Genomic DNA, 13052 nt, shown 5'->3' with positions numbered 1-13052 from the left:
ATTTGCCACTTCGTCCACATTTATTTATTTATATCAATATGGGCTCAGGGACATTTATTTCATACATTGGGTTGTAATTAATTTTTAAAAGTTTTTCTCCTGAGGCGCCTGGGTGGCTTCGGTCAGTTAAGTGGCTGCCTTCGTCTCAGGTCATGATCCCAGGGTCCTGGGATCAAGTCCCAAGTGGGGCTCCCTGCTGAGCAGGGAGCCTGCCTCTCCTCCTTCCTCTGCCTGCTGTTCCCCTTGCTTGTGCTCTCTCTCTTTTTCTCTGTGTCAAATAAATAAATAAATAAAATCTTTAAAAAAATAAATAAAAGTTCCCTCCTATTTGTTGAATGAATTCTTTTTCATTGAGGCATTGGCTCTCCTGCATAGTAACCTATTTTCCCTTTGAATAATTTTATTTGCTTGTTTTTTAAAAATTTATTTTATTTTGTTTTCTTTTTCTATCCATTGTTAGGCTCATCTTACTTTCTTATGTGCTTATGTGGTAATGTAATAGGATGGTTGTACCAGATTGGGAGGGCTGGAAGAAATCTCTCTCTCTCTCTCTCCATGTAGAGTTTGGTTTCTGTAGCTTGGCTTTCAAAAGTTACCTCAAGCAGGCTCTATGCACTCACTTCAACAAATATTTATTGGGCACTGATTATGTGTCAGGAGGCAGTGTTTTGGGCACTGAGGATAGAGCAGTAACCAAGACAGGTAAGATTTCTGTTTTTATAAACTATGTCCTAGTAGGGGTAAGATTAATAACAAAGAAATGAGGTAATTAAGAGTAATGAGTCTCAGAAAAGGAGTGTAGTGTACTACATTAGGTGGGCAGGGAGTACCTCTCCAAGCAGGTGAATTTTGAGATGATCTAAAGTTTAAGATAGAGTCAGCCACAGGAACAATGTTTTCCTTAGAAGCAAGGATAAAGGCCTTGGGGAAGAGAATAAGCTTGGTATGTGCCAGGAATAGGAAGAAGGCCCATTTGGCTGGAGCACAGTGGGCATATGTGAATGTGATATGGGGAGATAGGCAGAGGCCAAATCATGTAGAACTGTGCAGAACAAAGGAAGAAATATGGATTGAATTTTAAGCACAATGGGAAGCCATTTAAATCAGGAATGTGACATGATATGAATTGCATGTTAATACAGCAGTCTGGCTGCCCTGTGGAGAAACTCAGTTGAACCTAGGCAAGAATGGAAAGAAGAAACCTAATTAAGAGGCTGTCACAGGAGAGAGATGGTGTGGACTGGGGTACTGGCTGCAGTGTTGCAGAAATGTAGATCAGTTCAGGATATATTTTGGAAGTGTATCTAAGAGGACTTGCTGGTAGATTGGGTTTCCTGAGAATGGTGGAGGCTGATGGAAAAGGAAGAAGAACCAGGGTTCTCCTAGGCTTTTGGCTCTGAGTAGCTGAGAGGATGATGGAGCCTCAGGAAAGACTGGTTGTAAGGGATTGGGATTCTGTCTTGAACAAGTTAAGATGAAATAGCTGTTAAGTATCTAAGTTGAAATATCGAATAGTGTTATAAATGAAATTGGAGTGCAGGGGAGATGCGTGAGCTGGAGATAGAGATTTGAGAATCGTCAGATCAGGTACAGATGACATTTAAAGCTGTGAGACTAGATGTGAGTGAGTGAAGCTGTATGATATAAAGAAGCCCCAAAGACTGAATTCTGGGGATATTAAAGGTAGTGTGTGTGTGTGTGTGTGTGTGTGTGTGTGTGTGTGTGTGTATGTATGTTTGCGTGTGTAAGGGAACCAGCTAAAGAGACAGTGGTGCACTGGGACGAGGCAGTGTGAGAGCACCTGGCTCCGGGGGTCCCAAGCACGCCAGGTTTGGCCGCTCACTGCTGACTAAATCCAAAGGCAGAGAAATGAATGGTGATGGTGTTGAAACCAGAAAGGAATTTCCGTGAGGCCTACACTGGGAAGTGGGGCGGGGGTGGGGGGTGGGGGCTGAGCTAGCCTCTGAAAAACTGTCACCAAAGTGCCTGCCAAAACTCCTTGCAGGTTTATATAAGGAAAATGTGGGGCAAAGGTGGGCGGGTACCTGCAGGCGGTCTTTGAAGGTCGAACGGATCATTGTCATGGAATCATTCCGGGTGCGGTCTTACAGGCTAGGGCAGTTCTTGCAGCTTCAGGGGGTACTGCTGGCTCCCTTTAGGGGATGCTCTGCCCTCAGGGTCCTCCACTTGAGTCAAGAGACCAATGGGAAAGAAAAACCCTACTAAAAAGTTTGAGTCAAAAGGGAAGTAACGAAGTCCTCTTTCTTTCTTTCTTTTTTTTTTTTTTTTAATTTTATTTTTTGTAAACATATAATATATTTTTATCCCCAGGGGTACAGGTCTGCGAATCGCCAGGTTTACACACACGAAGTCCTCTTTCACGGGTAGCAATGAAACTGGTGATGTGGGCTGTGGCAGTGGCTCCAAGCTCGGTGACTGGGCTGGGATGTGGGTTTAAATTCCAAACCAGATCCATCTGGGGGTAGTTAAGTGTTTGTAGATGGCTTCTCTGGAAACCTGTACTGTCTTGGTGGCTGTGGAAAGACTGTTTTTTGTGGATGGATTTGCTGGCAGGTTAGGGCTACTGTGCTCACCTGTTGAATCTCTAGAGGACAGTGGGTGGGCGCAGAGGATCAAGGTTCACAAGGGACTGGTTCTGGTGAGTCCCTCTGGGGCAGGAATTGTAGCTTGTCTTACAGTATAACCTTCCTGTGAGGAGAATTGCATGTCACCTCTTTCTATTTTAGGTGTTACTCAAGTGCCTGGATTTACCTTTCTTTTCTTGAATCTCTTCAGTAAGGAAGTTAGGACACAAGGCACTGGGCTCTGTCATCCTCTTCCCAGAACGCTACTTCCTCATTCCTTTCAAGCACTGCAAAGCTTTTTTCGTTAGGCTCTGCCATCGTTTATTCAGTCAGTCCCCATGTTGATGGAGATTTTTATCTGGTTCAGTATTTTACGATTACAAACATGTCTTTTTTTCCCATATAACTTGGAGTATTTCTCTGACTTTCACTGTCTGGTGGATTCCTAGAAGTGAAATTATTCTTCAAAAGGTATGTGCGTTTTACATTTTCATATCAGTGGCTAAATTACATTCCCCCTTCAAGGTTCTGTGCTCTATGTTTGACCTAACACATTTAGTTAAATGCACCAGGGTTCTGTGAAAAATAGGTCATATGCTTTTTCTTGTGGCAAAACTAAGGAGACTGTTTCTCTGTCAGATACATGGTGAGGGTAGCATTGTGGGGGCTACATCAGTTTAATTCCTTTAATTTTTCTTCTTCTCTTTCATTCCAGCATTTTCCTTTAGGCTCTAAGGTAAAGAATAAGGGGGAAGAGAAAGCAGGAATGTGAACTGACTGGTTAAGCAGACTTGTTCTTGAAAAGACAAATTTCGGTTCGGGAAGTAGAAAAGGTTGAGATTCAGTAATATAATATCTTATATGTTATATCCACTACCTTCACGTTAGGTTATATAATTCTTTGGCATTAGTCCCTTTTTGTTGACTAGAGAGGCCTGGATTACAAGCCTTGGGATAAGAGAGTGGAGTGGGGATGTAGTTTTGGTGCCTTTTCCTTCCCCATTAATAAAGTCCCCTCTGTTTCAGTAAGGCAGACTTCAGTGTTAAGTCAGCTCAGGCAAGGACATATTTTATTTATTCTGTGAGAGTAAGCTAGATAATGACCAGATGATTTAGGAAATTTTTGGTATTTAGGCATTAGTAATTTGGCATCTGAGCTGTTGTTCTCTGTTACCAGTGGCTAGTACAGTGGTTTTCTTCCTTCCTTCCTTCTTTCCTTCTTTTAGATTTTATTTATTTTAACCCACTGAGCCACCCAGGCGCCCCTGATTTTATTTATTTTAGAGAGAAAGAAAGACAACATGAGTGGGAGGGCAAGAGGGAGAGAGAAAATCTCAAGCAGACCCCACACTGAGCACGGAGCCCACTGCAGGCTTGATCCCAGGACCCTGTGATCATGACCTGAGTCAAAGCCAAAATTCCGATGCTTAACTGACTGTGCCACCCAGGCGCCCCTGTTTTTGCTATATGCTTGCCTTTCATACCAGGTCTCTCTAGTCCTTGAGATCTATAATACAGGTAGTGGTAGCAATATATTATAGATGATAAAACTGAGGCTCAACAGTGATTTACTAATCTGTCTAGCATCACAGCTCTGTACTTCAATGTGCTATATTTTTCCTGTACTTGTACTCTAGGAGGCCAAATAGCTTATGTTAAAGAGATGTTATGTATATGTGCCTTTGATGTTTTAGGGGAGCATTCACAGTCTTCAGCAGTTAAGGAATTATTCAGAAGTTTGCAAAAACTGTCGTGAAGCATACAAAACTCTGAGTAGTTTGTACAACGAAATGCAGAAAATGAATGAACTTGAGAATAAGGATGAATCTGGAACACATTTATGCATTGATGTGGAAGATGCAGTAAGTAATTCACTTCTGATATGATGTGTATTTTGCGGTATTGTTGATTGTGCCTTTAGTATCATTATCCCCTTTAGAGGTAGGTTGGAATCTGTATATGCTGTCTTCAACTAGGAATTATTGGTTATAAGTAGTAAAATTTTAGAATATCCTGATCTGTCAAACTAAAATGGACACTAATCAAGTACTTCATAAATGAGTTGAGAATTTGGTATATTTGGTCTTTCAAGGGTTTTTGTTTGTTTGTTCGTTTTTTTTTTTTTTTTTTTTGGTCTTTCAAGTTTGATGATATGTTTCATTTGCCAGAGGCATTGGTGTTATAAGTTTACATTTCAGTTTCTTGTGTGCTTGTTGCTGATTAAAGAAGTCTTTGGTTTGCTATCATTGTGTTTCTGCAACCATTTATATCCCACTGCTTTTATTTTTCATTATCATCGGAAAATTTTAATTTGTTTTCTTATTTATAGCCTGTCACCCCTCACTAAAAAATTAGCCACATGAGGACAAGGACCTCATGTCCTTTTTTGTTTGCTATTCAGTATTTAGCCCAGTGCCTAGCATGTAGTGGGCCCATTAGTAATGTGTATTGTTTGGCAAGAAGAGCCTTTTCCTCCATGGTGTAGGCTGCCTTCACATGGGGCACCACTAGATGGCGTTCCTGCCTTTTTATGGGACTGTGGTGCCTGAGCTTTGAGGCATCCAAGGAAAGAGAAATTACTGGCTCAAAGAGAGCTTAAGGTCCAAATTGATAAACTTAATGGTTGAGAATGATGAATGTGAATAACAACAGCTCAGAGTGAACTATAGTCCATCAATAATATTCGAGATGGTAAAAAGCACTTAATATCAAACTTAAAATGGGTGTATCATGGGGATTTTTGGTTTTTTTACTGCTCTAATGTCTGGATTAGTACCTGGCTTCCAAAAGGCTCTCTATAAACACTAAATGTATGTTTTAAGAATAATAGCCTAGTTCATAATTTTTAAAATAAAGAAAAATGATTATCGATTCTCTGACATAAGTTGGTTTACACAGGACATCAACATGACCCCCTGTTTTAGAACATCCTTCTCATAATAAGCAAAACTTAGCAGTAAACATACAAAGCACCAATTGCAAATCGAATCTCAGACAAAATTCAGGCAAGAACATTATTAAATTTATTTTCAACATTAAATTTGAGAGTTTCCATATATCACTTAGCATGTTTGACAGAAACCATGGGCTCAGTGAAAATGAGGTATTGCTGACCCTAAATGTCGGTTTTTACTGTATGCGGCTAAATAACATATTATCTAATACAGTTTCCATGACTCATTAGATATTATGTACTTAAATTGCTTGCCATATGAATCTTTCATAATATCTTGGGTAATATGCTAAACATTTCATAGAAATCATCTCTTGAAGAGCAGCTATATTTAGTTGATATTTTTACTTCCAGTCTAAAAATAATGTGGCAAGCTTAGTGAGATTATATGTAACATAAGAAAAAAGTTTTTTGTTTTCTGTTTTTTGTAAGCCTTCCCCCCTAGTTTTATTGAGGTATAATTGACAAATAAAATTGTAATATATTTAATGTGTACAGTGTGATAATTTGATATATGCACATTGTGAAAGGGTTTACACAGTCGAGTTAATTAACACACCCATCACCTCACATAATTACCCTTTTCAGTCTTTTTTAATGAATGAAGCATGGTCTAACCATATTCGTATTGTTACGGATTCTCTGTTTGCGATCTGTGAAGGTTGGCATTCTTTGGATGGTGCTGTGAATTTAGAATATGAAATTTCTATATGGATATAAACTTACATAATGACTGTGAACTTCCCTGGCAGAAGAAATTGTCTTCAACTATCAGTAGATTTTTTAGGGATATATATTTAAATTCTGGATGCCTGTTATGTTATTAATAAAACAATTATATGAATTGAAGACAAATTAAATGTAAAATAAAATAATTTTATTTGTTACTGTTCCAGATGAATATTACCCGAAAACTTTGGAGTCGAACTTTCAATTGTTCAGTCCCTTGCAGTGACACAGTGCCTGTCATCGCTGTTTCTGTGTTTATTCTCTTTCTACCTGTTGTCTTTTACCTCAGTAGCTTTCTTCATTCGGAGCAAAAGAAACGCAAACTCATTCTACGTAAGTTCCTTTTTACAACTGTTTATTTATTTAGCTAACACTTGTATTTTAAACATTGAGGCCTGTTTTAGAAATGATGTATATGCTCTGCAAACTCAAACTGTATTAAGCTAAAAAAGCTTTTTACTTCAAATTTTAGTCACACTTACTAATAGAAGAGATATGTAAGAAGTTTATAATTACAGATAATCAAAGTCAACAGTACAGGATCTTTCGGATGTTTTAATTGAGAAAGCATGGAATAAAGCTGGCAGCAACAGAAAAATAGCAACAAAGGTTTTGCAGACTTGAAATGGCCATAGTAGGGAGATAGACAGCTGTTAGGCGCATTGAAGCCATGGCAGAGCCACCTAGAAAGCCATCTAAAAAGGCACGTAGAAACTATGGTGAAAACACAGATGATTTATGAACAAATTAGAATCCTAGTTGCAAGATCATTACTTGACATACAGCATGTGATCAACACATACTCCCCATCAAATAGGGCAGAGCAGAAAAAGCACTAACTAGAAAATCCCATCTAGCTGAAGAAGAGTGGCTTCTAAGTGTCATGGTTTCTTATTTATTACCAGGATGAAGATATGGGCTTATCCCTTAGTAATTTTAATCTTAATTTTTATTTATTTATTTTTTTAAAGATTATTTATTTATTTATTAGACAGAGATCACAAGCAGGCAGAGAGGCAGGCAGAGAGAGAGGAAGGGAAGCAGGCTCCCCACTGAACAGAGAGCCTGATGTGGGGCTCTATCCCAGGACCCCGAGATCATGACCTGAGCCAAAGGCAGAGGCTTTAACCCACTGAGCCACCAAGGCGCCCCAGTAATTTTAACTTTTTAAATAGAGAATGCCTTTTGTAGAAAAAAGTTAGGCTTTTTTTCTCTTAAAAATTATTCTAGTCTAGGAACCTATGAAATAAAAATTCTTTCCCTTATAAATATTTTTTTCTTTCTTTCTTTCTCTTTCTCTCTTACTCTTTCTTTTCTTCCTTCCTTCCTTTCTTCCTCCCTTCCTTCCAGCTTTACCTGTTTTAGAGAGAGGGCACGAGCAGGGGGAGGGGCAGAGGGAGAGAGAACCTCAAGCAGACTGCACTGAGCATGGAGATCGTGAGATCATAGCCTTAGCTGGAATCAAGAGTTGGGATCCTTAACTGACTGAGCCACCCAGGCACCTCCCCCCAATAAATTTCTTTCTAGCCTTTCTTAGTTCTTCATAGTTTATTTAACCTCACTTCTAATATATCTAACTAAAAAAAGGTTACTTACAGATCAGTTTTAACTGAATTTGTAATGTTTTGTTTCCTTGAGAAGCTAGCTAATAGAGGGAAGAGTCTTTAATATGAGGGTATGAGGGTTTTTGTATGTTTGTTTTCTAAAGCACTATCATCCATCTGTTTGTACAAGCCACAAACCTTGTTATCTTTAATTTCTTAATTATTTTCTTTTTTTATTTCCCTATTCCCATATTCTCTTTCCCACCTTTTCACTACCATCAACAAATACCAATAGCCCTACTTCCAAAAATGTTTCTTAAATTATCTTTCCTGTACCTCCATGATAATACCCTACCCCAAGTCATCCCATCTCTTAACCACCCATGCGGGAGTCCCCTAACTGGTATCCCTGCTTCCATTTTTTTGACCCACTACAATCCATTCTTCGTATAGTGGCTAGAGTAATTTTTTAAACACAAGTCATACTATGCTTTTCTCTCACTTAAAACCCTTCATGTGTTTCTGTTGCATCTAGAATAAAATTGAAATTTAACTTCTAAGCTATGTGTGACCTGGTTTCCCATCTAACTTTCTAAACTCACTGTATCCACTTCTCTCTTTGCTCATGATGCTCTGTGTAGGTAGCTTGGCCTTCTTTCTGCTCCTCTCAAACACCGGACTCATTCACACTGCCTGCTTCCCAAAGCTTTTGTACTGGCCCTCCCTACTTCCCTTGACTGACTCCTTGACATCCAGATCTTAGGTCCGCGATTACTTACTTCAAGTTACCTTTTACGATCCTCATAAGAATACATCCTTCTTTTAATTCTCCTATATCTATAATCTTTCTTTAATGATACTTAATCACTTTTTAAATGAACTTGCTCATTTATTTTCTACCTTATTTTTGTTTGTTCATTTATTTTCTACTTAGTTTATGTCTTACAGTTGACTCAATTGTAAGCTCCATCAGAATAAGGATTTTGTTTATCTTGTTCATCACTGTATCACCAGCATCTAGAAAGTACCAGGCCTATAGTAGGTGCCCAAAAATATTCATCGAGGGCCGCCTGGGTGGCTCAGTGGGTTAAAGCCTCTGCCTTCAGCTCAGGTCATGATCCCAGCATCCTAGGATAGAGCCCCGTGTCGGGCTCTCTGCTCAGCAGGGAGCCTGCTTCCTCCTTTCTCTCTGCCTGCCTCTCTGCCTACTTGTGATCTCTGTCAAATAAATAAATAAAATCTTAAAAAAAATTCATCGAATAAAAGAACATTGTATCTAATGATAGCATTTCCTAGAGTGTGTTCCTTAAAATGCTAATCCTGTGAAATTCCTTTTTATGATCTTTATAATGTACCTGAATATAAATTAAAGGCTCTAAGATTAGATTCCCCAAACTTGACAATAGAACTTTTGCATAACACCTATTAATGTTTCCTGGAAGCATTGTTTATGAATTGATTTATGAATTTAAGAAAATGCTAGTGTAAGCAAACAGTTCTTATGCTGTTACCTGATGGACTTTGTTACTTACTTTTCTTTATGCCACAATTTTTTATGCCCCCATTTGTCAAGTCCTATGGTAGAAATTAGAGATTAAAAAAAGGAACAAGGCACAATATATACCCTCAAAGAACACACTGCTGTAATCCAGTTACTACAACAAATGTAGCGGAGGCATGCAGTGTGGTTGGAATAAGACTAACTCTGCATTTGGGATGTTGGAACTCATCATTAGATGACGATCTCTTGGGTAGAACTGGTTTTTTGTTTGTTTGTTTTGTTTTGTTTTTAGTATCCCCTGGGGTAGAATTTTGAAGGATGTAGGGATTTATCAGAGAATAAGGAAACAAGGAAGTTGGAGATCTATGCACTCATTGATATTGTCACCTGGTTTGTTTAAAAAATTTGGTACTTAATAGGAAGCTAGATGACTTCTAGTGGTTTTAAACAGCATAATAATAATAAAAATAAAGCCCTCTTAATTTAGTTTGCCTTCCAAATCCACAGAAGGCTTAAGAGTAGACTCCTAGCTTGGGCTGTTTTTTAGGTTCAGTTGCCCTTTAGTTTAGCCTGAAGCAATACACTGGTCCCGAACGTTATGTTGTCATCTTGCGCTCAGAGTGAAAACCAGCAGAGGCTGTGATAGAAACTAAAACACTGGTTTTCACCCTTGAGCGCATATCAGAATTGTCTGCAGAGCTTTAAAGCAGAACAAAAAAGTAGGTGCCTGGGTCCCATTGCAGACCTTCTAACTCACAGGCTCTACTCTCATGTTGAAAAACCTCTAAAAGTGGAGAGATTCCTCCTTATGCAATGTAAGATACTTTTACTCCAGCACGGTTGTTTTTCATTTCTGGAACATGAGAAACATCGATGTTTAACTATCAGCATGAGTATTACCAAGTGAAATAGCATGATTTTCTTTACTAACCCTAATGACTCAGTCCCATTGGCATCGTAATCAAAATTGATTGTATATATTTTATTAACAGCCATATATAATTGTGTGTCTGTGTGTGTAATACAACTCACTTTTCTTCGTAAGCCATTTAAATTTTTTTCTACTTGGACAGTTTTTTTGACATTATAGAATTATTTTAAGAGAAATCTAGATTTGAATTTCTAACTTAGACTTTTAAATATATCATTATATTATTGTACCTTATAGCACTTCCAGTTTTTTTTTTTTAAAGATTTTATTTATTTATTTGACAGAGATCACAAGTAGGCAGAGAGGCAGGCAGAGAGAGAGGGGGAAACAGGCTTCCCGCTGAGCAGAAAGCCCAATGTGGGGCTCGATCCTAGGACCCTGGGATCATGACCTGAGCCGAAGGCAGAGGCTTTAACCCACTGAGCCACCCAGGCGCCCCAGCACTTCCAGTTTTTTAAGTAGAGTACTCTTAGCTGCATTATGTATTTGAGATTATAATATTCAGGATGATATAAATTATGTCTGTTTTATTTGGTACTGCTTCTAACAAAAGCATATATGGCTTCAAGCAAAGTTATGTTTTTTGAGGTTGGTAGAAGAAAATAGGCTTAGGCTTTGATTCTTAGAAAATTGATTCCATTTTCTATTGAAAATCATCTATTTTGAATCAAACATAGAGTTAATAAGTGAATACTATAGTGTACACAAAAATAATAATTATGTTTGGATAATTTATGCTTAAAATATAATACTTCTGATTTATCTAGCCAAACGTCTCAAGTCCAGTACCAGCTTTGCAAACATTCAAGAAAATTCAAACTGAAATCTACAAAACGGAGAATTAACATCACGTTCCATAGATGAATGGTGGAAGATACAGCTTGGTCCGAAAGAAGATAAACTGATTTTGACAAGTCAAGTTCCTAAGAAATGCAAGAACTTCAGATTTATTTTTAAATAAGAATTTTCCATTTTTCTTTCCTTTTCCATCCCCTTTTTAAGGGTTTGGGTATTTTTAATATCCAGGCCTAGCAATGTCATCTATTTTAAAGTGTATTTGTTATAATAACATAAGGTGCAAGAACAATCTTCATTTTATTTTGTAGGCGTGTTATTACTCTTTGAGACTTCTAGTATCTCCTTATAAATGTAGTACTTAAGTAGCAGAGTTTTTGAAAACTAACATTTAAAAGTTAATCAGTTATAGCAAAGACTTTGGAAAAAGAAATATACTTGCCAAAAGTAGCCGGCCCAAAGATTAAATTCACCATTGCAGTATTATTGTTACATATATATTTAATATCATATATATTATAAATAATATGTGACTCAATCTCTAGTTTCCTTAAAGTTACTTTTGAAACCACTAATTATAAACCTCCCTAGCAATTTTTAGAAGCAGGAAGGCACATTAATCTTTGTAAAAAGATATATGGTAACTGGTTTCTTACTTAACTTTTATAAATAGTATTTTGCACCTTATTTTTGTCTTTATTTCATAAGTAATTTGAAATCACTGGACTGCTGTATTATATTCAGGGCAAGATGGATTCTTTTTCTACTAGGGATTTGCATTGTGAATTACATGAAGCTATTTAGCAATTTATAATTTATTACTATAAATCAAACGTAGCATTATCACAATATATTTAAGTTGTGATTTTTTTAAAAAAATCAAGTTTCTCTTGGGTTATATGAAGATTTTTGGAGGGGAAAGAAAGGAGGGGTAAAAAAAACTTAAGGCTCAGAAAATAGATAGGGAAGGACCTGAGGGGACGCTCACCATAAAACTGTTGCATGGTTCATGTTGAGGGCATGAGTTAAGATGAGAGTCTGATACAGAAAGCATTTAGGATAAGATGTTTATCTTTTTTCTAAGTTATTTAAACAGATAAATGTGACATGATGGAAATGAAGTCAGATGTTTCACTGTTGGAAAGCAAATTCTATTTTGGAATGTTTAAATCAAACTTTCTTTAAAAAAAGCTTCATTTCAGAATTGGGCATAACTTTTTTCCTCAGGTTTTTAGTGCTAGGTATTTCATTTGTTAATTCCTGCTTGCTTGCTTGGTGAAATAGGCTTTGTTTTAAATGTTGAGAGAATGAAGTCTGCTCTATATAGAAGTAAGAGTTAGGTTAAATAGTAGAAGAATTTTAATCCCTTTGTATACTATAACTGCTCTATAATGAGGTAAGAAAGTTTTGAATTTTTTTTCATGTTTACTGTATATGCAGAGTGAGCAATAAGGCTCATCTTTGGATATATAACATATCCAGAAGCTGTTACAGGTTTTCTAGTCTGCTGTGATCCACTTAAAATGTGCTGGGGTTTATTCCACTGTCACTGTTCATGCTGCTGATACTAATAGCACTGTCTTGATTTGAAGCATAGAGTTGAGGGCCATTGAAAGCAATCTTTCATTAATGCAGATAAAACCAGTTTACATATGCAGAGTTACAAACTGGCATATTTGAATCTGTAAGTAGTGACTCTTTGATCACCTTTCAATGTTATGTGTTTCTAAAAACCATTGCTTTTGGATATGGTTGCTAATAAGCACTTTAGAAAAGAAAAAACAACCTTTACTATTTTTCTGGTTGAGTCATTGGTCTTTAGAAGTAGCATCAGCAATAGATTTCAAAAGTAAGTATTAAGCATTACACTAAAGTGTGTAGATACTTCATTTTTAGGTGATACTGAAAAATTCTTTGCATAGTTTCAAATTCTGAGACACATTGCTTATGTGTGTGCATAAGATTATCTTTAGCTTTTTGACACTTTGAAATAAAGGAAGTAATTTAAGGAAAC

The 13052-nt window shown here is 37.2% G+C and overlaps 1 protein-coding gene across 1 annotated transcript in view; it reads left to right on the top strand.

Annotated features, from left to right (window-relative positions):
- OSTM1 (osteoclastogenesis associated transmembrane protein 1) overlaps window positions 1-13052 on the top strand; it is a 34604-nt gene extending 21552 nt beyond the window's left edge. Inside the window, exons 4-6 of the mRNA XM_047734231.1 lie at window positions 4280-4447; window positions 6435-6600; window positions 11011-13052. Coding sequence (XP_047590187.1) covers window positions 4280-4447; window positions 6435-6600; window positions 11011-11066 — 390 coding nt within the window. The 3' untranslated portion in view covers window positions 11067-13052. The remainder of the gene's footprint in view (window positions 1-4279; window positions 4448-6434; window positions 6601-11010) is intronic.

Source organism: Lutra lutra, chromosome 6 (assembly GCF_902655055.1).
Source record: "Lutra lutra chromosome 6, mLutLut1.2, whole genome shotgun sequence".
In the NCBI taxonomy this organism is placed as follows: Eukaryota; Metazoa; Chordata; class Mammalia; order Carnivora; family Mustelidae; genus Lutra; species Lutra lutra.
Note: the sequence above shows the minus strand (reverse complement) of the source record. Positions and strands in the feature narration are given on the sequence as shown.